Source organism: Erpetoichthys calabaricus, chromosome 11 (genome assembly GCF_900747795.2).
Source record: "Erpetoichthys calabaricus chromosome 11, fErpCal1.3, whole genome shotgun sequence".
Classification (NCBI taxonomy): Eukaryota; Metazoa; Chordata; class Cladistia; order Polypteriformes; family Polypteridae; genus Erpetoichthys; species Erpetoichthys calabaricus.
Window position 1 is genome coordinate 107,636,431 of NC_041404.2, and position 24,969 is coordinate 107,661,399.

Here is a 24,969-nt window from a genome sequence, read left to right on the forward strand (position 1 = left end):
TTAAAATGTGACATAAAATTACCATTATGTTGATTTGTTTCAAACCTATTTTTGTAAAACTTGAGTTATTTGTATGGAATGTTATTTGATTTTAATAAAATCAAAAAAAAAAAAAATCATGTTAAAAATGACCTGCACTTAAACATTTTTCCAGCAATAGATTTCATTTAAGAGGTCTGTACACTTTACTGTAACAATTATTTATGCATTATTGTTAATATTCTATTTAATAACATTGACTTTACTTAAACCAAGGAACATAGATAAATGAAATGATATAACAGAAAAAAAATATTTACCTCCATGAAGAGACATACAGGGATATGATGCTTTCATCAGATCCTTCAGTAAGGCATCAGCATGTTCTTGTTTATCCACAAAGATAATCACAGAGCCTTTCTCCTGGTAGTGCCCTAATAACTCCAATAGTTTGAGAAACTTGTTTTCTTCCTCAATTACAACCTAAATAAAAACATTTTATATATTAACACTGGCATCAAGAAATGCTCAGTAAGTCAGTTTCAATTAATTTGGTAAATATCCCACACAAAGTAAATGTGTTTATATAATATTTTCAAAAGAAATATGAGGAAAAAATAAAGGACAAAGGAGTACTATTCTTCTTGGTCCATTTCAGGCTAGAAAATAAAAGGACTAAAAGGCCATATCATAAAACAATATCTATTTAAAATAAAGTAAAACGAGAACATGTAGCCACTACTGTGCTCCTGCAACTAATTAGGATGCTCCTGATTTTGAACATCACAACCCAAGTAAAATTCATTCACTTCCATATGTATGCTCTAAATTAACGAAAACATCTTTATTGTTCAAATTAACCAAAAACATGCTGGTAATCATTCATTAAAATTTCTTCACACTTTGACAATAAAAGTTTAAAAGTAACAGAAACAAGAAAACAATATGGTTGAAATAAAACAAATTTTTGTAACTTCAACTTTATGCAGACTAGAAATAGAATACAAAACAGAAGGACAAAACTGAAAAAATGCAAAAAAATAAATGCACTACAGTGGTAGTGCACTTGATTCTTACATGATGCAACAATGACTAGACATATTTCTGCACCTCCCATTCTTAATCTTTTAAACACACCATAATACACAGAAATGCAAGAAACCATAATAATAAAAAATGTAAAAAAAAACCATCAAGGCTAAAGGTTTACTATTATTAATGACTAACAGATATTCAGCCCTATTACAACACTGAACAATGCATCCAAACAGTGTTTAATTCTTTGAATAAGAGATTGTGGCCTCTTTAGAAGAGGAACAGAAATCCCACTTCTGATTTTAAGGCTTGTATTAGTCTATTTATTCCTTTTTGTGTTACATTAGTCACACAAAAATAATACATTTTTTATTCAACTTTGCAAAATGAGTGGTTTTACATTAGTCATCAGGACCCCAAAAAAAACAACAAAAAAAAACAGCTGCCCCACAAAACAACAAAGTCATAAGAGTATTATGCAGGGATTGTACTCAAATCCAAAAATCCCATTTGTTCCACAAACAATATCATCTTTGGGAAATGAATTATCACAAAATCCAAAAGTTCTGTAGAAATACAAAACCCTTCAGAATTCTTAATATTTAAATAGATAAATTTGTTGTTTACAGGTGTTCATTTACAATATTTTTTAAAAAGGACTTGCATGTTCAAGATCTGTAAGACATGCTTCAAACATTACAATGAAAATTATTCAGTTAGAGGAGTCATTTATAACTTGCATTTTACATCATTAAAACATACCACATGCTGCTCCACATCAGAGCAAACAACACTCCGGCCGCCTACTTGGACTTCAACAGGTTTTGATAATATTCTTCGAGCCAGAGCTTCCATTGCCCTTGGGAAAGTAGCTGAGAACATGACTGTCTGACGGTCTGGTCTAATATTATCAACAATACGCATCACCTATGAAAGACATAGAAACAAGCTATTCACACAAGTACAATCTGGTTATATTTCTGTGAAATACTTCTCAACGTAAGCTTCAAAAATGTAATTACATATATAAATAACTTTTTATAATAAGCTTGAATAACTAAGAAAGATAAACAACTTGATAAACACAAACTCACACACACACACTACAAGGTGCTTAACATTTTTGTATATACAGCATATAAAGCTAAATGAAGGAAACTGATGAATTTAAGGGCATGAATATTTATTTTTCTTATAATCTGAAAATGCATCAGAATGATTCTGTAAATATTACCTACTGCAAAACATCACTGCTGAATGAACAGGGCAAAATCCAAAGTACTGCCCTATATGCTTACTTGTACTTAACATTAACAGCTTAGTTTCCAAAATCACCACAAGAATACGGCAGAGATTTCCAAACAATTAAATGTACCTATTAAATGTAAAGTTGTTAACAAACACTGAACTTTATGTTATTTTAATTTTCCTGCTTGCAGAAGGAACTGAATGCCCCTCAAAAAACTCTAGCAATATGTATTTTGCGCAAAGGCAAAATAAAAAAAAAAATCATCATTTCACTGTCAATTTTATTGATATATTACAATAAAATTTAGATAAAAAGTAAACTGGAACCATCTGAACATTTTACTATATTCTAATAATAATAATATTAAGTGTAAACCTGCAGTTTACATCTTGCCATATAAGACTCACCTGTGGTTCAAAACCCATGTCAAACATTCTGTCTGCTTCATCAAGTACAACATAAGTGACCCTGCGCATGTTAGTAACCCGACCTACAAGGTTCCACAAAAACAAAAATGGGGACAAAAATGTTATTTTACTCATGGTAAAATGCACTGATTTAAAATAATATTTGTTATAAAGACAGTATTGGTCTATTGCTGTGATAAAACTGCCCTTTGAAAAAAATAAGAAGTTTGGATGAGATAACAAAACACTTGTGCTAATTCAAAGGAAACTCAAATACAGAAAAAGAAATGGATACTGAGCTGCAGCATATCAGGCTCAGCTAAATTTGTGGGAACTGAAAGACTTCAGGTAGGGATAAATACATTTTCAAACCAAATCACTGTTTAAGGGAGACAATGCCATGGGAACAACTGCCCTGGTCTGTCAATAGCGAGGTACAGTTTGCATCTTCCATATAGCACTGAAATGTCATATTAGCCAAAAAACGCCCACAAAAATCAGTGCTTTAAGCATTTTGGAGGCATCTTGTCCACCTCTATGGCCTTGCCATTACAGATTTTTTTTTCCATCACTGCAGCAACCTCAGCCACAGAGAGGGACCCAAACTCCACCAATGCTCCTGGCACTGCCTTCTCCTAGAAGGGCATATCCACCAGGGTTTGGAGTTCCTCAAAGAGCTCCTTCCACTCCTAACAACATGCCCATTTGAGGTAAACATTTTTTCCACCATAGCCAAGGACAGCCTTGGCAATGTCCCACCTACTCTTCTTGAGTCGTCAGGTCAACAAAGACAGGGATTACTCTTCCTTAGTAATGTGGACTCAATTTGCTCTTTAATTTTATAATGAGTTTGAAGTAGATGCATAAATGATTAAAAAAAGATTTTTATTACATTAAGTGGTTGCCTGTATTGTGTTAGATGTATAAAATCTTTCAGGAAATACCCTATCATACTAGTCATTTTCCTCTGTACTCTAATGATAACAAGCAGTACATATTTTCTATACATTAATGATAGCAAGCTCTACATATTTTATTAGTACAAACAAGCAACACAGGTTATCTGATGTGAACAGTCCAGTTTGTTTTCTAAATCTTCTCTTGCATACCATCTTAGGAGCAAGAAGAACCTGTAAAATTCAGAAAACAGCCATCATATAATAAAGACAGATGGTGCCACACCAGCCATAATCAGACAGGGATCACCTAGGAAAGAAGATATTACAGATTACCGCATATGTGTGGAAGGAAACAGCTCCACTGTTATATAAACCAGGCCAAATTATTTTTATAAGATGGAATAACAAATAAAGAAAACTAATGAAACATAAAGCACTCATATAATAAACTTAGTTTACTTCACAATGCTTTATTTTAAACCCCTTATTTAGGACACATTAAAATCTTGTTTATTTATTATTATTTAATTTCTGATCAAGGTAAGTTAATATCAAAATCTATACACATTTCTTCAGAAAGGGAAACAATACAAATAGCAAATTTCATATGATTTTCTACCCTCTTTACCCAACTGGCATCTGAAAAATGTAACTACTGTGGTTGGAATTATATTAAAATCCTTCTGAAAACTCTAGGCACAGAAATGTGCTTTAATGCATTTTATATTCATACCTAAATGTTTTGTAAATCTAAAATATACTGTGTCAATCGCCTACAAGGGTGAAAACATGCAAATTAGATTTTTAAAAAGTAATAGTCAATTTCTAGTTCAAAACCTATTATGTAATTATTGTTAAAATGTCTAACTAAACTGTAATTAAGCAACATAACATTTATAAAAAAACAAGAGTTCCTTATAAAAATGCATATATAATCTGCAAGATGAAATAAAACTGAAGTGATAAAGGTGTGCACTAAAACGGACTAGTGATTTTATACAGTATTTCCATAGTGCTTTTTAGATAATGTGCACTTTCAGCATAGAATGAGAAATGTGTCTTACTGTTGGTAATTTTTGTTTTTCCTTTTTTTTTTTTATCATAAAGTATAAGTGTCAATTCACAGTATGGCTCCACAAAAAAAATGGAATGGATTCTGTGGGTTTCGGGTACTAAGTGTAAATGGCTACAACCAGCCAAATATGCACCATTACAAATTTACTACGAAAGAATAAAGGTGGCAAGTAATTTCAAAATATAGTAGTAACTTGTACATCTTCATTTAATCAAAATACCTTAAATTTTGTTGGACTGAAAACAACCATTCTTAGAGAAACTGTTGTCATTTTAATAAGGAGACTGTATTGCCAAAACGGTGATCTAGGTTCAACACAGAAAATAAATCCTCTTTTAATCTAACCAGAGTATTGCGATGGTGAGTAAACACTACGTTATGTAAGTCCTTCATATAAAGAAAATAGATATTACTCTGAAGATCTCAGGAACTAAACTGTAACTCCAGTTATGCTAATGTGAGGGTCTTTGTAAAATCCCTACAGTGACATTCCTTCATTCTTATTTAACACAAAACTACAGTTCTGTTTGTTTTCAGCTAAAATTATCCCATGAGATCATTTGCACTTGAATCAGAAGTCATGTGTTAACAGGCTGTATGAAAATGGGAAGGTTTCAACATAATAAAACAGGAAATTGTCTTCCTTTTAAATAAGACACAACAACCTTAAAAACATGTTAACATATGCAAAACATAAGCTAATACAAGCTAACCTTCACTAGGTACAAGATTACTAAAAAAAGGTGGAATTATAATGACATATACCCCTGAAATGAAAAAAATACTATGATACTGCATTAGTTCCTAAAAACCACGATATGGTATTTATAATCAAGTGCGTCTGATTGCTTCCTGCTGAATTAAATATAATTTGTTAGAACATGTGTCCAATTGTTTTGCCTATTACTCAATTCCATAGCCATGCAACTCTTGAATCAATATTACTATGTTATTATGCTAATTTCAGAGTTCATTATAAAGTTATAAACATTTGATTACTTCCTGACAGTATATAAATCATAAGCTAATCTTACCAAACCATATCCATAGTAGTTCTTGAATAATATAACTATATGCAGATTACCGTTTGTTCTTCAATAGAATCTACTTATGGTATGTTTTAGCCTGTGTGTTTGATTAACTAAAAGCTATAAATTGGCATGGTACAAGTGTGGAAAGCAAGATTGTGCATGAGCGTGTTATGTGTTGGATGTACAAGGGATGGCTCCCAGCTGGTACACTGAAGCCTGGATAGGCTATGGCCCCCATGACTGCGAACATGATTAGATTTTCAGAATTAGCACAGTGAACAGATTGTTACATATATAAATAAAGTACTTTAACTTGCTCTAAAACCCCAGCATTGTTACTTAGAAGAGTGTGACTGCAAGGAAGTTATTAAAAAAATACATTTACCAAAATACTGCAATATAATAGCAGCTGTACAGTCTTACAATTAGCTCCATAAAAAGGAATACATCACACCTACATGTGAAACAGCCAGCTAATTTATGAAAGAAAATACAATTTTCTGTACATGGTATCACCCGTACAAAAAAATTTAATTAAATTATTGTAGGTAGGTGGCACTATGTGCAATGACTAGAACTCTTCAGGAAAATGGTTTCAATGAGCAACCCAGTCAGTGCCTTTTTTCAGTTTGCATATTCTCTGCAGGTGTGCGTTTCTCTGGCTACTCTGCTTTTCCTCCCATATCCAAAATATTTGCATGACCACTTGGTTGGCAACATTAAATTGGTTTAATATGAGTGAGTATATGAATGTATGCCAAGCGCTGAACAGACAGCCCATCAAAGATGTGTTCCTGCCTTGTACCTAATGCTGCCAGGATGAACCTTTGTTCCCTGTAACACCAATCTGGATAAAAAGGATTTAGCTAATGCACAGATAACAATAACAATAATAATAATTTGGATGACTGAAGTTACAGATAAGCTAAAACTAATTATCAGCTTCCTTCTACTACCTTTATAAAGGAAAAAAAAATCTACTATATAGGAACAACTTAAATCAATGTGCATTTCAATCATCACCTCTTTACAACAATATCAAACAGCAGAACCCTCATTTACTTTTATTTAGTAATAATTGCTGGAAAAATTTTAAATGCAGAAAAACTTGAAGGAAACTGTGAATGATTTGTCAACATTCCATTAGTACAGTTTCACTTAAGTTTTTTGTGATTACAAGTCCAGTTTAAATATGTCCTGATTTGACTGTGGTATTATGGTATTTTTGTTGTTTCAGATTGTTATTCTTTTTCATAAACGGCAAGTTTCTCTTGATAAGCAATAGCACCATTGTTAAACCATAAGAATTTCATTGTGAATGTGCACAACCCTGCATTTGCTTATTGAAAATAAAATTAGCCTATATTCACATTACAGCTCAATTTGTATTCCAGGTCCTACATAATTCCAACTAATTTCGAAGAAATATGGCTTACAACAAATAAGCAAGAGTAACAGAATACTAAAACGCAACAAAATATTATGAAGTTACAACATGAAGGATGCATGGATACTGTGAAGTCTTGTTGTCAGATCTTGTTATCTTAATATTTCTCAATATGCAACTAGAAAACTAATTTTTGAGGCTGCACTGTATGCTTATGCTTCTGTTGATGAAGGCTTTGTTGGTACTCACCCAGATCTTGTACCAATTTACATGTTCTGATAAAATTCATTGTAGGGTAAACAAACGTACATTTAATTCAATAGTACAACTGTTTACAATACCATGCCACACCGTATCTCTCTAAAATAGAAATGAATATGGAGTTGCAATAGACATACACTTTCCACATTAAAATCAAGTTTGAAAGAAGAATGTCATATTGGTGACAAAACAGTATTCAATGTCAAATGCGCAAAGAAATTAGAAAAAGTGTTAACCAGTTTGGTTGTTTCCAGATTCTAGCTTGTCAAAATGTAGGTCTGAGATGTACAACAAATGTTTTGAGTTTCCAAAAGGAATACTGGATACAGTTTTAGGCTCTGTTATTACAAATATATAACCACACTAGATAAGGTCCTAAGAATAGCAACTAGACCTATTCCAAGATTACATGGCATGAGCAACAACTGAAAAACTGAAGGAGCTGAAACTTTCCAGTTCAAACAGAGGTTAAGAGAACACATGAAAGAAGTTGTAGTTATGCATTTTCTTAATTTTATAAGGAAGCTTCTTTCAGATGATTTTGAAACTAAAGGACAAAACCTAATGTGATACACATAAATTTATTTTAACCTACCTTCCTTCCTCTGCTTTTATGTCTTCAATTCTGATCTGCCAAAAAGGAATGCAATGTTGTGGACAACTGCAATTTGTCTCTTCACCCTGCATTTCTCTTCTTTCCTTTTTGATTATAGGGATTATTTTAAATAATAGGTAGACTACCATCATCAAAAACAAACTGTCTCGTCATAGTCTTGCTACTTTAACATACACTGTGTGCCACCTTTATAATTATGCTATAATACATCAAATTAGTGACAGAGAGCAGAGGAAAGGAATATGAGGAGGGACTTGTCTAACGGGTAACAGATGAAAAATATAAACAATTTAAACATAACTTAGTTTCATTTTTTTCTGTAACATGCATTGAATTATAGTTTATTCATTGCTTATATATTACACTTTATAGAATCTATCTATGAAATTACTCCACAGTGCCACTATTTTAACTGGCACAGCACACAGACCTTGGGACATTTGCGGGAAGTCCCATCCAGGGATTCCCTTATTTACATATATAAGAAGGATATATTCATTTTTTGAGATAATACGGCTTACAAATGTCAGTTTCAGACAATGGGATAGGTTCTTGCAAGTTTTTTTTAAACAGCAGTGACAACATGGATATTTTTAACCCAAAAGAAGCTTTTAGATTGGCAGCAAAGGTTAACTGCTGCATTTATTGTATTAACACTTTTCATTTTTAAACACAATGTACTTGAATAGCAAAATTGCATTTGAGCTATAAACAAAAAACATGGCTCAAAACCTACAAGACAGCAGGAATAGACAGAAAACAGAAAATATTGAAAAGCATAATCCTATCGCTTCTTTTGTTGTTTCTGAAAGTTGCATAAAACCTGCTTTCCACCAAATAAGTGTTACAAACTATCAGTTTCACTGATGTGTAACTTCTTCTTAAGCACAAATATTTTGTTGAAGTGAACTGTGCAAAACTATTTCTAGAAGAACTAAAAACTTAATACCATCACTTCTTTCATTGTTTTTGAAAGCTGCAAAACCCAGTTTTCTACCAAACGAATGTCATAAACAATTTTACTTAATATGCATAACCTCCACCTAAACACAAACATTTTGATGGAGTAGACTGTGCATAACTGTTTCTTGTAGAAAATGGGATTCATTTCTTTCTAGGCTATGATAGTTATCACTTATTTCAAGATTTGTCTAGTTTCTGGACATTTTTCATACAGCTAATACTGTAAAATACATTTAAAAAATGGAATCCAATAAGTCTCTTGAGATTACACTATATCACTGTCAATAAAGCTTACATATGGTTGATATAATGGTTTGTGTGTTTCACCTGGGAATTGTATTAATTTGCTTGTATACAAGCCATGGTGATCTTTTATAGGGAAAAGCTGTCAGCTCAAGCATTAGTTCACACCTCACCTTGATGGCAAATTAACAGAAAATGCTTAGGACAGCCTGTTTGTGTCAAATAAGCTATTCTGCTAATTAGAGTACAAGCAATTATTTTTACATTTAAGACTGTTTACCAACATGTATTCTAAAAATTTGTTAATGCCCCCACCTCAACATTAATATACCATTTACTCCTCTACTATTTTATAATGGGAAAAATTTTATGATTTGTTATTATAATAATGGCACTATGAAACCTATCAATTCTAATAACCTCCTCCCTGCCAGTATGCAAGGCTATGTGATAATATTTTACTAGACATTCTCCAATGTCATTAACTTTGGCCACAGGCTAATTTTTTTGACTGTAAAACTGAACAAAGCTACAAAATCCACTCTTGTTAACACTCAACTGCTGCTTCACACTATTTCTGTATTATAACCTTAGGGATTTATTTTCTTTTTAATCTGAATTAAAACAAACATATTAAACAGGGGATTGTAATTAATAAATCAGATACCATCTCCTTGAGCACAGGTTCTCCACAGGGGTGTGTTCTAAGTCCCCTCCTCTTCACGCTCATGACCCACGATTGTTGTGCCAAGTTCAGCACAAACCAAATTATTAAGTATGCGGACGACACAACAGTGGTGGGTCTCATTCAAGGTGACGGGGAGGGGGATTACAGAGAAGAGGTAAAGTCACTTGTGGAATGGTGAGATAAAAACAATCTGATACTGAATGTCGAAAAAACAAAAGAACTGGTGATCGACTTCAGGAAGAAACAGCTGATACACATCCCCGTCTACATTAAGAACACTGCTGTGGAAATTGTGCAGTCTACTAAGTTCCTGGGAGTTAATGTGACGAACAACCTCACCTGGTCCCTGCACACCTCCTCCGTCATCAAGAAAGCTCACCAGCGCTTGATCTTTCTGCGGAGGCTAAAGAGGGCCCATCTCAGTAAGTCAGTCCTCACCACTTTTTACAGAGGGACCATAGAGAGCATGCTAACCAGCAGCAGCTCTCTGTGGCAGGAGAGCTGCAGCGCTTCGGACTGGAAAGCACTGAGGAAAGTGGTGAGGGCTGCGGAGAGGATCATTGGAGCCCCGTTGCCAAATGTACAAGATTTGGCAAAACAACGCTGTCTGGCCAGAGCTGTGCGGATTTCTAGAGACCCTACTTATCCTGCCTCTGAACTCTTTTCCCTCATGCCCTCAAGCAGAAGGTACCGCAGCCTGAAATGTAGAACTACCAGGTTTAAAAACTGTTTTTTTCCTACTGCCGTTCGTCTTTTAAATGAAGCATTTTAGTATTTTATTGTAGGCTGTTTTTAACTATGTGTTTTTATTAATGTCTTGTGCATCGTATTTTCGTTCTGCAGCACATCTTGGATGTTCTGCTGAATGACAAATAAAACTGAATTGAATTGAATTGTCTTGCTTTGCATATGTTGATGGTTGATTAAACTTAACATAAGGTTGCATATATATGAAAGCAAAATACATTGACCTTACTGATCTGTTAAGATTAAATAATTTAAACTTTTATAAAATCCCAGGAAAAAGATATTCTAAATACTCACATTATCTCAAAACTTAATTAAACAAAACCTTACTTCTTCTGTTAAGTGGAAAGTTCTTTGCAGAATTCCATCACTACCTACCTTTGTTGAACTTAGATGTGAAGAACACTTGTTCCTTGAAGGTAAGTTTTCCATGATGGCCAAATAACGTCAACAGTTTAGTAAGAGGTAATGGCTCAAACTCAGTAAAAATATATTTAATATTAACTAACAAAGTTAGCATGCATTTATATTCAGATAAGTGAAAAACTTTGTTCTTTACGTAATCAACAGTTAATGATAGGTACATAGCAGGAACCTATTACTATAAAACTTTCCCTTGATTATAACCAACTATTAAAAAGAATCATAAGCAGAAGTTTACAAAATTGCATGTTTTACCTGTCAAATTAAAAGGCTACTGGGAACACTCAGTATATATCTGATCAATCCAACAATCTTCTAATCCACTCAATCAGAGATGAAAGTGGTCACACAGAAAAAAGACTCGAAGTCTATATGACAGTAGTGATGTTTACAACACAGTAAGAAAAATGAAGACTAGTTGTGTCAATCTCTGATCTAATTTACAGATAGAAATCAATACAAGTCCCTAATTTTGCCTAGAAAACTGTCTTTATAAATCTTGAATGTCTCTTAACAACAGCAGCATTTTAATTATATCATCTAATTTAATATCACACATTAGCACTGACGTATGCTGCCAGTTTCTTGCAACTTTGTTTTGCTTCAGTCTGCTCTATTGTCATTTAACATATTTTGACTGTCTTGAACTTTATTAGAATCAGTGGTCAGGGAAAAATCACACACAAGCATACTTTGTACAACATATTTTATTTTTTCCTTGTGTTTTCTCACAATTTCTGCAATATAGACCACCTGTCCTTGTTTTATCTCTCCACCTTCACTATCTTTAAAACTTGCACTAGTGTCGCACCCTCTTACTTTTAGAGGTCTTTATTTTTTGAAGGCTTCCACTGAATGCCTGCCTAACTGTTTGCAACATGAGGTCTATCATTTAGTGTGTGGTGATTGACAATTAATCAAGACCTATTGATCATCAAAACAATGACCACTTACCCATCAATAAATAAACAATAACACACACTACATGAATCCCAGGACTGGTGCATTTTGACCTTTGAAAATGGTAAATCCATACAACTGGGGAACTCTTTCATCCCTGTTCAATACAGTTCAGGGCTTCAAGTCTGAGCTAAATATTAGGGAACACATGTTGTGATGTGGCAGGAAACATGATGTACCAAACCTCAGTTAACCACCATAATATTCTAAAATTTTAATATAGTCTCCAAAGTTATCATTATTAATGCTGTTCTAAAAACATCTTAGCAAATTCATGCTCAAAAATGTTTAAAATGCATAGTATTAATGGAGAGTTGTGAACTACTATTTAAAGACAAATCCAATTGCCTAATGTACATTTTAAGGAACTGGTTACAGGTTTTTATTTAATTTACTTCACCAGTTAACTCAGTTACTAAAAAGAACAGATACAGCAGCTTAGCATTTTAATATAAATTTCAAACTTAAATACCTACCACAATTACTATACATAGTTTCATAAATATTAATACTCACCACTGTTTGCTCCAAGCATGTCGATCATGCGCCCTGGAGTGCAAACAATGATTTCTGCTCCTCTCTTAAGTTCAGCAATCTGTAATATATTTAACATTCCAAATACATCAAAATACACCCCTCACTAAGCAAAACAAAATAACAATTACAAAAGTTAAAAAACATGCTAACTCTTACATATAACCTTTAAAATAAACACAAATTTGAGGGGGATCCAAATAATTTCCAAAAAAAAAATAAAAAAGCTATCATACAACTTACAGCAATTTCAGTTTAGTTACTATCAAAACACCTTGAGATGCAATACACTTGTTCTAGCACTTCAATTACTGAACTAATCTTTTGTTACTGCGTTTAAATTAGTCTCCTGTGATTATTTTTTCTGGATTTCTTCCATTGTAGCAAATTGTCTTCCCTTTAGTATCAATTTTACTTTTAGGAACCAAAAAGTCACAGGAGGCAAAATCTGGTGAATTCAGTAAGTGCAAAGCAACAACTACACCATTTTTGGTCAAAAACTCTGGTATGTGCAGGAGCATGCTCATGTACTGTTAATTTTGAAAAACATGATCATTGTTTTCTTAATGTTCAATATGACTTTTATATGCTTTTTTCGGCAGTCAACAGTAAAATTGTAGAATAAATGTCAGAAATGGGCACTTGATCAACTCTGTGGACTGATTAACAAGACTAGGCATGGGATACCTAGTGGCATAGTAGATACCAACACTCCACTCCTGGGCTACTGACCAATTATGGGAAATTTGGGGTTCTCCCTCATATACCAAAACTGAATATGCTTGCAGCTTTTAATTAAAGCTTACCTGTTCGCTAATCCCCGTGCCACCATAAACGCAGACCACTCTAAGCCCAAGGGGTTTGGAAAATTTTTTACATTCTTTTGTAATCTGGAGAGCCAGTTCTCTAGTGGGTGTCATAATAAGGGCTAGGAGTTGGAAAAAAATGACATGATTTAGTAAAATGTAATGTGTAGGTATCAGCTAATGTACTGTATGTTGAAAACAATATTAAAAGAATACTTTCAACCATAAACAAAAGTATTTACTTATTTTTTCAAAACATAAAAGTAAATCAAATATTAGGATTAATTTAAATCATTTGAGCTAATAGCCAAAGCATAAATATTAAAGTTCCATATAAAGGATAATAAACTAAGTCATTACTTTGAAAAAAGATGTCAGACCAAGTCATTCCTTACATGCTTTTCACTTCGGCTCAATCTCATAAGCAATTATTAATTTTAAGGGTAAATAATTACATCTGCAACGTTTTACATAGTGGTTTGTGATGAAAATCAATCTCAGTAAAAACATCTCAGGAGTGTTGAACACACCCAGTTAATTACAAAAAATACATAAATGTAGAAAGAAAACTGACTGTAAAATGATGGTGATGATATACACTAACACAAATATTTCATTTGTAAGTCACTGATGTTTCTAATAACTATTTTCTGTACTAAAAGGACTCACCTATAGGACCTTCACCTTCTTCAAGGGGTCTCTGATCCATAATGTGTCGAAACATTGGTAGAAGAAAAGCAATGGTTTTCCCACTTCCAGTTTTAGCTATGCCAATCAAATCACGACCAGACATGATTGTTGGAATAGCCTGGGCTTGAATTGGTGTAGGCTTTTCATAGTTATGCCTTGAGAAAAAAGAATTAAAAGGCATTAACATTTCAGCGGCATAATAATCTTAAGTATTAAACCTGGTTCCCTAGACATGAAAGGCAGCAATGTTAAGCACTGCGTCAGCTACAGATAAAAGGTACATTTTAAAATATAGTTTTAACCATACACCGATCAGCCACAACATTAAAAGCACTGACATGTGAAGTGAATAACATTGATTATCGCTTTACAATTCCACCTATCAAGGGGTGGGACATATTAGGCAGCAAGTGAACAGTCAGTTCTTGAAAGTGATGTGCTGGAAACAGGAACAATGGGCAAGAGTAAGGATATGAGCAATTTTGACAAAAGGTAAATTGTAATGGCAAGTCTTGTGTGGTATTCCCAGTATGAAGAGGTTAGTACCTACCAAAAGTGGCCCAGAGGACAACCATTGAACCAGTGACAGGGTCATGGGCACCCAAACATTACTGATGCACGTTGGTAGCCCATCTGGTCTGATACCACAGAAGAGCTACTGTAGTACATACTGCTGAAAAACTTAATGGTGGCCACGAGAGAAAGGTATCAGAATACACAATGCATCACAGCTTGCTGCCTATGTGGCTGCAGAGCCACTGACCAATCAAGAGTGCCCATGCTAACCCAAAAGCAGGTGTCCACTACCAAAAGCACCTACAGTGGCATGTGGGCAATGTTCCGCTGGGAAATCATGGGTCCTGGCATTCATGTGGATGTTACTTTCATACATACCAATAACCTAAAGATTGTTGACTACAGACTACATACAACACTTCGTAGCAACAGTATTCCGTGAAAGCAGTGGCCTCTTTCAGTAGGATAATGCACCCTTCTGCTCAGCAAGAATTGTTCAGGAATGGTTTGAGGAACACGACAAAGCACTCAATTTATATTGACTTGGCCACCAATCAAGCATCTGTGAGATGTACTGGATAAGTAAATCCTATCCATAGAACCGCCACCTCTCAACTCACAAAGGACTTAAAAGATCTGCTGCTAATGTCTTGGTGCCTGATACCACAGGACACATTCAGATATCATCTGGAGTCCATTCCTCCATAGGTCAGAGCTGCTTTGTGTAGGGGGACCTTCGCAATATTAGGCAGATGGTTTAAATGTTGTGGCTGATGAGTGTATACAGTATATCTTTTCTTATATTGGTTGATTTTTATTGATGTATTTGTGAGGAGAAAAAGAAAACCACTTCAAAACATTTGACTAAATCACAGTACATTAAAATGTTAAATAAATGCCTGAATTGCTCTTATAGTCAATCTTATTTTAAGTATTTGTTCAGAAACTAAGCTTAAATAAAAGAAACAGACTCAAAAATGATTTCTAATAAATTAGGTTGTTTTAAAATTAGTTATTTGTTTTATGTAAAAAATAAAAGTGTAATAACTAAGAGATTCTATGGTCTTACTTTTTAAGAGCACTTAAAATCTTCATGGAAATTCCACACTGTACCCATGTTTTGATAGGTTTTGGACAACCTTTACCCTTAACTATGATTCCCTCTAACTCCAGCCTGTAAGAATTTACTTCTGTAGGAAAATGCAAAAAACATGAATCAGTAAAAATCATCATCAACCTATTTCAGGGAAAACTGAAACATTTCAAGCATGTACAGTTTTTATTTTCAGTTAAGCTAATTAAGATAAAATCTGAAACTGATGAACAGCCACTTTTACACACAATGAATATTATTGTAATGAAGCATGAGTAATATAATCAATCCATCAGCAGTGACAGTATGGTTGTTAGGATAAATAACAAGATGCCCTCAAATTAGAAATTAAAATGTTATATTTCAATGTTCATATCATTTTTATCTACGTTAAATTAGCAGGAAGCAAACATGATAGATGGTTTCCCATGAAGATGTGGATTGTTGCTACATGTTCTTGCTGTTGCTAATATAAACAATGTGAAGCAAACAATATATTGCATCTGACTATAAAGACTTTGAAGCACCTGAATAAATCTGGAATTTAAAATCACAAAATGCACTGCTATTTCATTTGGGTTGTATTTATGCGTCAGTTTTGGGCTCGGGTTTGTTTTTGAAAACAACTGTTTGATTCTTTCCCCTCAAAGCTGCTTTTGTTGAAAGAGGACGGGTGCATAAAGACACAAACTTCATTTCAGTAAGATACAAGTTTTGTTTGTTTTTTTAAAATTAATTTACAAAATCAGTTTAGTGACATAACCATAACAATTATTTTCTGCATTTAACAATGAGCGTTCCATCAATTTGCCAACAGCATTTTGCACGTACAGTATCAGTGCATCAGTATTTATTTTTAAGTTTCTTATATCAATAATGCATTATGAAAATTAGGCATATAATGTGCATTTTTAAAAAATAATTTCAAATCAGCATGAACCTAAGAGAATACTAAAAGTTTTTAGTAAATTTTTGGCCTCCACAACTTTTAAAGCAATACATTTCTAATCACACTATAATTTTACACACTTTTGAATAATTTCTGCACATAGTATTTGCAAGTATTTGCTACCACTTTTATTTCAAATAAAAAACACACAACTCACATGTAATGATTGTGGGAACAAAATACAAAACAAACGAATAAAAACACACAACTCGCATGTAATGATTGTGGGAACAAAATACAAAACAAACGAATAAAAACACACAACTCGCATGTAATGATTGTGGGAAATGCTAAGCTACAACAACTGCTTCCTAATTAATACCAAATATAGACAGTGGATTCAGAAAGTATTCAGACCTCTTCACTATCTGCACACTTTATTGTATTGATTTCATTTTAAATGGACAATTTTGAAATGTTTGTTCATCAGTCTACAATCAATAACCCATGATGACAAAGTGAAAACATTTTCAGAAAGGTTTGCAAATGTATTAATAATAAAAAACTGAAACCTCTCATTTATATTTTTGGCTGAGGTAAAAGGTAGGTGTTACAATACACCTCTAAGAATTCAAGTAGCCTGTCCAATAGCACGTGAATATAGCATAATTCACCAGAAGCACTCTACAGGTTGCAACACTTCATGGGATGCTACACGATTCAACAAACATTTATCAGAGGCAAATTAAAATTATATGCTTGAGCCAAAACTGGTTATATGCTGAGAGAGAAAATACGAGAAAAAACGAACTACAAAGAAAAAAAAATAGTTTATCAATATAGATTGTAAGTTTAACACTTGTCATTTAAACCAATCTCACCCTCTAAAGACATTCGAGTCAGTTCAGGAACCTCCACATAAAAATTTTTACGAAAAGGTTCATATTCAATTTTGTGGTGATCTACAGGTTCTAAAAGTTTCCTCTGCTTGGTCTGATAACCTGTAAGAGCTGTCTGCAGATCAACCTCTTCTTCTTCAGATGAGTACTGAAAAAATAAAAAAATAAGATTAAAATCCACTTCTTGGAAAAAAAAAAGAATCTTACTCTTTACAGCTTTAAAAACAAATTTTTGAATGCCCAAATGTCTTACTAACCAAAGCTATATTATTTAAATATTGTGGATTACAGGCTCCATTAAAAGAAGACATATATCATGCCAACACATTTAGTCAAAATATACTTTTTTTTTAAAAAATTGTACATACTTCCATTGCATCCTGGTCATTTTCCATTAGTTCTCCCTTCTTCTTGTCAGATTCTGTTGGTGCTTTTTTGGTTTTCACCACAGTCATCACTTTGGTTACTGTTGTTCCACCCTTCTGATAAGGCAGAAAAGAAAAAAAAAATAGAAAATTAGAAATATGTGTGGCACTATATTTTCTGCACCCATATACTGCTTCTAAAATTACCTATGACAAACTGTTCTAAGAAGAAAGGCCAATCAATCAATACTTAAGATTTGGACTGCTATATTGCAACATAATATACCAAAACACCAACAATCAGACAAACATTTAAATATGGAAAAACAAACATAAAATCATGGTTCAGCTTTTGTTCACAATCAGCCCTGCTATAACTCTAAAACTTCTAAAATATGTGTCTGATAGGGTTATTTATTTAGATGTTTTAAATTGCACAGTGTCATAGAATGTTTCATTTATGACTATAAAATAAGTCTATCTAAACCTTCAGCCCAAATGGACGGAACTATTAGCATGATGAATTTGCACTGATAATTGGCTAGCTTTATTGGTTCTAGTATAACATAGGCTAATGTAGGTTATAATGTAGGCTACAGTAGGTACATACAATGGATTAAAAATCAGTAACACACATTGTTTGTGTTGGGGGAAGTCGAAGTGAGGTATAAGGAATGAAGCGATTCCATTCTGTGTCATTTGCTGTTTAGGTAGGTAGGTAGGTAGGTAGGTAGGTAGGTAGGTAGGTAGGTAGGTAGGTAGGTAGATAGATACTTTATTAGACATGGGTAGCATCTGCACTGCGCCATTTCAGGTCAGATATCCCTCAATGGGTGACTGAAAATGCTCCATGGCAAATGTGTTCGTCACCAGGAACATGGCAGACCCACTGGCATTCTGTCTTGCATAGGGTCTTATTCTGGAGGCTATACTGTGCAATGTGACTTATTTTACCATCAATATGTGAATGCAGTATAAAAGGTAAGAATTATGCGTTGTCTTACTCAGTGCACAGTGCTTTCCCATCTGCAGGTTCAGCACAACACAAAAATCAAACTGATTTACGTAGCTGGTATAACTGATTTGATTATAATTGTCCTAATGTTATTCTTGGCATTTTGAAGAGCTAGCGTAGATATGAAACAATGTGTACAAAAATATAGATCAAATAGTGTCCCTCACTGTTTCAATACAGTACACTGTATTTCATGTTCCAATATGGGGTGATCCCATATTACAAGGGACAAATAGTGACTCTGCTGGTGCGTGTGGATGAAGACCATTACCAAGAAACAACAAAGGAAATGATCAAGCAGTATTAATAGACTTGGATTCATTTGGCACTGTTTCATTTAGCGTGAAGCACTATGAAATTGATCAAATGAAATTAACACTAGAATTACCAAAGCCTACGAAAAACTCATAATTCTGGCCCACCTTAAATCCCTTCGCACCTTTCTGTCAGCTTCTTTTGCCTTGTAAATGTGTTGATCAAGACAAGCAGCAAGCAGTCTACTACTCCATCCCTCCACCGCCGCAGAAAGGGCAAGAAATTCCTTAACTCCACTTAGCTAGCGAACAAGAGAACAATTGAATTCAACTTTGTTTGATATTTAAAATAAAGTGTTACTTAGGTCTTGATGAGTTTGAGTCCAGATATTCTCGTAAGTGTATGCCACATTGAAAAGACAGATTGAAATTCAGATTGTGGATCATGATATGATTTTTTGGAAAGATCACCCACCCCTAATTTGACTAATCAAGTTTTCAAATTTATGTACGATTCATTAACCCTTTGGCGAACTACTTGGAAAGGGGTTGTGAGCTACCAGTAGCTTGCGAGTGTTGTGTTGGAGACCCCGAATTATACAGTTTTTCTACATTTTGTCATTTATTACTAAAACATGAAAAACGTTTCTGTTTTAACAATGTGTTTACATAGATAGTTGTAGACATGGAACACGCATGAAATGCATGTGTTCCAAATAATATTTTTGACCCTCTAAAACTCCAGCACTTCACTCCAAGATAATCAAGGCTTGAACTGGGAGAACTTTGTGCCCTTTCTGCATTGGTGGGGGGAGGGTATAGCAGGCTGCTTGTCTTGATCAACACATTTACAAGACAAAAGATGCTGATAGAGGTGCGAAGGGATTCAAGGTGGGCCAGGTTTACGGGTTTTTTCGTAGGCTTTGGTAATTCTAGAGTTAATGCGTTTAGGGGTTAAAAATGATAATTTCAGACATGTTTAACACATTAATAGCTCATGTTAAGAGCAATTAATCAGCAGCTCTACTCTTAACAAACACTGTATTTTTAAACATTCAAAGTATGTATATATTTTTGAGACTCCTTATGTATGCCAAACATCTATTTAAAACACTTGGACTTTTTGAGACAGTGGATTTGGAGCTGGAACAGATACCACCTTCTAATTCTGTAGCCCTAATGGAAGTCTTCAACCCTAACTTGGGGTAGTAAACAGATAATTAGATAGGCAACACTATGAGGATAGGCTTGCCTGATGCAAAATTAAGTAGTTAACTGTTATTTAATTTCTGTGCTAATAATGAATTACCTATAAACATGAACATGTTGAAAAACCAAGCTGCTGATACTTGAATCTGGTATGAGGTTACCTTGGGCCAAAGGTCAAATATAGACTTTGTAGTTGTGTCACTGATCTGGAGTTACCAGTAAGCCCGCGATTTGCCAGCAAATCGGAAATCCAAGCATGGCAATCAGTTTCTGTTCCATCCGATATCTGGATGGATGACATATCATGGAGGGTGGGTGCATCTGGGGAAATGTCATTTAATTACATAAGCATATCTGTAGTAAAGCGGTGTCATTCTGTGGAGACGTGATTCCGTTGCCTTTGCTGACACCGACTGCTGGCAGAGTGGAGCACAGCAAGTTCAGTTTACAGGTTGTGGTGTTTGTGTGCCAGCCATTGAGTCTGGGAAGCCGCTGGGTTAGAGTCTGTGACCGTCATGTGATCTATATTACCGTCACAGTGGATTAGAGCAAGTGTAGCTCACAGGTTGTGTTGTTTGGGCGGGACGGCGCTGCGTTTGACTCTGGGGCGGGCGCCAAACTGAATGACCACTATGTGATCAACATTACTGGCACAGTGGATTAGAGCAAGTCTAGTACGGAGCGGTCGTGTATTGTTTCTTTCCATCTGGTGGCGTTTCTGTGTTTTCTGTGGCTGGACTGTTAATAATGTATTACTGTAATACTATAATGTGATTCCAATATTTTTTTTTTTTTGTTCTTTATTTCGTCTTATACGATTTCTTGTATTAGAAATTTGTTAGTTTTCGCATACCCCTTGGGGTCAGAGCGCAGGGTCAGCCATTGTACAGCGCCCCTGGAGCAATTACAGGTTAAGGGTCTTGCTCAAGGGCCCAGCAGAGTAGGGTCTCTTTTGGCAGTGACGGGGATTCGAACCGGCAACCTTCAGGATACCAGCACAGATCCTTAGCCTCAGAGCCACCACTCCACCCCGTATGCTGTGTAGTGTGGACCTCTGGGGACTCCGTACTGTAATACTGTAATGTGATTCAAATATGCTGTGTAGTGTGGACCTCTGAGGTTTCCGTACTGTAATACAACCTTCGAATCCTCTCTTTTATTTTTTTGCTCTGTGGCGGGCTCGTTGCAGTGCGTCAGTGCACGTGCGGGCTCGTGTGCTCTGTGGTGGGCTCGTTTTTATTTTTCTGCTCTGTGGCGGGCTCGTTGCAGTGCGGCAGTGCGCGTGCGCTATTTTTTTGCTCTGTGGCCGGTTTATGCCGTGTAGTTTGGCCGTCTGGGGATTCCGTACTGTAATACTGAAATGTGATTCACATATGCGCTGAAACCTCTCGTTTTTGTTTTCTCTGTGGCGGGCTCGTTGCAGTGCGGCAGAGCGCGTCCGCCTCGATGCGCCCTGCGCCCAGCACCTTGCGTCCATATCCGGTTTACAACTGTTTTTGTTTTCTCTGTGGCGGGCTCGTTGCAGTGTGCATGCGCCTCGATGCCCTGCAGTGCAGCAGTGCGCGAGCGCCTCGATGCGCCCAGCGTCCATATCCGGTTTACAACCTTTGGTTAGTAAGATGGATATTTCTGAATACCTGAGTAGATAAGTACTAAGCCATCAACTGATTATCAGATGTTGTCAGCGACCTCAGATGGACAAAGTACAATTAAAACAGATCTGGAAAACCCAAATAAGTACTGTAAGTAAGGTTTGATGTGAAAAACTGGCACGTCTCTCTTTGGGAGCTCAACTCTCATTACTAGAGGAGCTTCTACTGTACAGTGTGTCTACAAAGTCTCTTTACAATTTCATAAAATTACTAGAAAGGCAATTGATGAGATATGTTAATCAAATTTGTCCTATGTACACAGTTGTTATCAAAGTTTGTAATCACATTGCATTTGTGCATTTCAGGTACCCTGTTGATGAAAGAGAGGCTGTTGAATAAACCCCTAAAAAATGGTTACTCCTCAAGAAAAGGCACCATGTGTATTGTGGTTTATTGAAACAAAATCGGATTGGAAGGGGTGGCCCAATTCCCTGGCCACCTCATTCACCAGATATCATTCCCATGAACTTTTCTGTGGAGTTATGTTAAAGATATCATGTATCGAACAAAGATACGGGATATTAATGACCTGAAGCAAAAGATCACTGATGCCATTGCCACCACTGATGACACTATGCTGCAGAGAACATGGCAAGAAATCGAGCACCGTCTTGATGTGCTTCATGCAACTAATGGTGCCCATATAGAAGTGTATTAAATGAGGCAAAAAAAACTTAAATATCTACTCCTCATTTTGTAATAATTTACAAAGATTTGTCTATTCATTTGCTTTTTTAATAAAATCTTGAAATTGTAAAGAGACTTTGTGGGCACCCTGTATATCTAGAGAGATCAGGCACACGGAGTCTGAAAATACTCAGTTTATGGTCGCAGCAGTGGTGACAGCCAGCCACAATAGGTTCAAGCAATGTCATACAGGCAATTCTCAGTAAGGGTAGGGAAGCAATAACCTATAAAAGGTCTATTTATAGCAAGTGCAAAAAGCCCTTTGAGCCTTAAAAACCTCAAGGATATGGCCCTCCTCCAGGAGAGGCAATGTCAGAAATGTATTTATTTTTGTTGAGGTTTCTATGACCAATAAAAAGGTCTGTAGTGGATAGGCTGCAAGGCTGGGTGAGATACAGTCTTAATATTCCCAGACAGGACCCACTAGCAGAACCAAGACACTCTGAAGGGACAATTGTCACCCTTGGCTGGTTTGGTTTTGGAGACTGTTGCTGATGAAAGAGTGGCTTGGTCTGTTATCAATGCTGCCACTGTAAGTAATACTTCTTAAGCGTCATTGTCACTTATATGAGGTGGGCAAAACACAGTTCAGCTTTTGCCAAGAAGGATTACCAATGGTTTTATTTAATTAAACATCTCATCTCCCCTTTGTTCAAGACATTTATGACATGAACTGCATTTGAAAGATTTTCGTCCCCAGGTCACAAGATCTCTCAACAGGAGCTTGCACTGTCAACTGCAGGAGTATACCCATTTAATATTTCTTTAATATATTGTTTGATACAGTATTTAAATGTCACATGCAATGTATTTTGTTTGTATTATACTATTTACACTTGTCAAAAAAGTTTTATGCAAGCAATAATCACATTGTACTTTATATACACAGCAATACACTTAAATAACAAAAGATAAATAATTTGAAATTAAAAATCAAATGGGATATCAAATCATTAATAATAAAACTAACAGTTGTTATACATAACATTTCAAATGATGAAATACAACTGATAATAGAAAAGTGAAAGAGTTTAATGTACAGTACAGTATAACTCCTCTAAAAGGTGAAGTTTCAAAATACTAAATGCACTGCACTCAAACACATAAACAGTACCCACATGAACACATTAAAAGTCAATGTACTTTAAAATGTACAAAGAGGCTCAGTCTAGTGAGCCATGGTCTTTTGTGTATAGTAACACAATTATAGTTTAGCAGTAATTCACAAATACTCTCTTTTCTGCTGAGCACACATATTCATTCTCACCTTATCACCACCCTTCATGCTTCCAATGTTAAACTTCTTTACTTCTTCCTTAACTTCTTCCATGTATGCATCTAATGGATCTAGTTCTTCATCTGCTTCCTCTACAATTTCTTCTTCCACCTCCTCAGCTATAACTGCTTCTTCATCATCATCTTATCCACCAAAATTGGAAAAGAAGCCGTTTTATATATTTAACCTTATCAATAGTCACATTTAACAACAGACTGTACATTATATAAATAAAATAAAGGTTTTAAGACAACAGATAACTAAAATATTGCATCAGGCATAGTATAAAATGATAATCCCCAACAGGTAGCAATAAGTTGCTAAACAGAGTGACATTTTGTCTAATCTTCTCAAATAGTTGATATATAAACCTGTATTTTATAGCAATACAAAATGTACAGACAGGATTATACTTTTCATGAAATCCAGTATTGAAAATATTGTATTCATTAAAAAGTTAGTAATTGTCTTCAACACATATAGCATGTTTATACTGTTTATTTAAATGTAAGAAGGCCAACAAAACCCTATGTCCTCTGTCATTTATGTACTAATTTAAAATTTACATTTCTACAAAGTAGAGGGGAAAAAACTAACCATCATCATCCTCAAGGCTCCACTTTTTTCCTTGCTTCATCTCCTCAAGCTCCTTCTTCAGTTCACCAATGTTCTCTACTGCTTTCTTTCTCTGCTCCTCTCTCCATTTCTCCACTCGTTCTTTCCTTTTCCTCATTTCCTCTTCTAGTTTGTTTTGATCAAAGTCTTGCTGTTAAAAGGATTCAAAAACATATTCACCAGCAATGACTTGCAAAGGAACGAACAACACAATAGTTACAGAGACTTACATTTACTCTTTTGAATATGCTTGATGGGACTTCACTTTGCCCAACAAAATGCTCTGGAACTGTGATCACACCAAATTACAACTGCTACATTGTTAATCTGCCGAAATGCTGACTGTTACTTCAAAGAAAAACACCATTTCTCCTGACCTTTACCCAATACAACACCTCAAGAACACCCTGGATTACAACATTAAGAGGTGTGACCCAATGCCTTCAAGCAGACAGCAACTTCATCAGACCCGTCTGTCGGAATGGCAAAACATCTCAGAAATGCAG

The 24,969-nt window shown here is 35.0% G+C and overlaps 1 protein-coding gene across 1 annotated transcript in view; it reads right to left on the minus strand.

The window, feature by feature from the left end:
• Window positions 1-24,969, minus strand: part of ddx46 (DEAD (Asp-Glu-Ala-Asp) box polypeptide 46) — a 155,973-nt gene that overhangs the window by 45,339 nt on the left and 85,665 nt on the right. Inside the window, exons 5-15 of the mRNA XM_028813700.2 lie at window positions 24,446-24,614; window positions 23,840-23,991; window positions 17,759-17,872; window positions 17,373-17,538; window positions 15,579-15,699; window positions 13,973-14,148; window positions 13,304-13,425; window positions 12,480-12,558; window positions 2,671-2,753; window positions 1,777-1,941; window positions 300-462 (exon numbers count right to left, since the gene is read on the minus strand). Coding sequence (XP_028669533.2) covers window positions 300-462; window positions 1,777-1,941; window positions 2,671-2,753; window positions 12,480-12,558; window positions 13,304-13,425; window positions 13,973-14,148; window positions 15,579-15,699; window positions 17,373-17,538; window positions 17,759-17,872; window positions 23,840-23,991; window positions 24,446-24,614 — 1,510 coding nt within the window. The remainder of the gene's footprint in view (window positions 1-299; window positions 463-1,776; window positions 1,942-2,670; window positions 2,754-12,479; window positions 12,559-13,303; window positions 13,426-13,972; window positions 14,149-15,578; window positions 15,700-17,372; window positions 17,539-17,758; window positions 17,873-23,839; window positions 23,992-24,445; window positions 24,615-24,969) is intronic.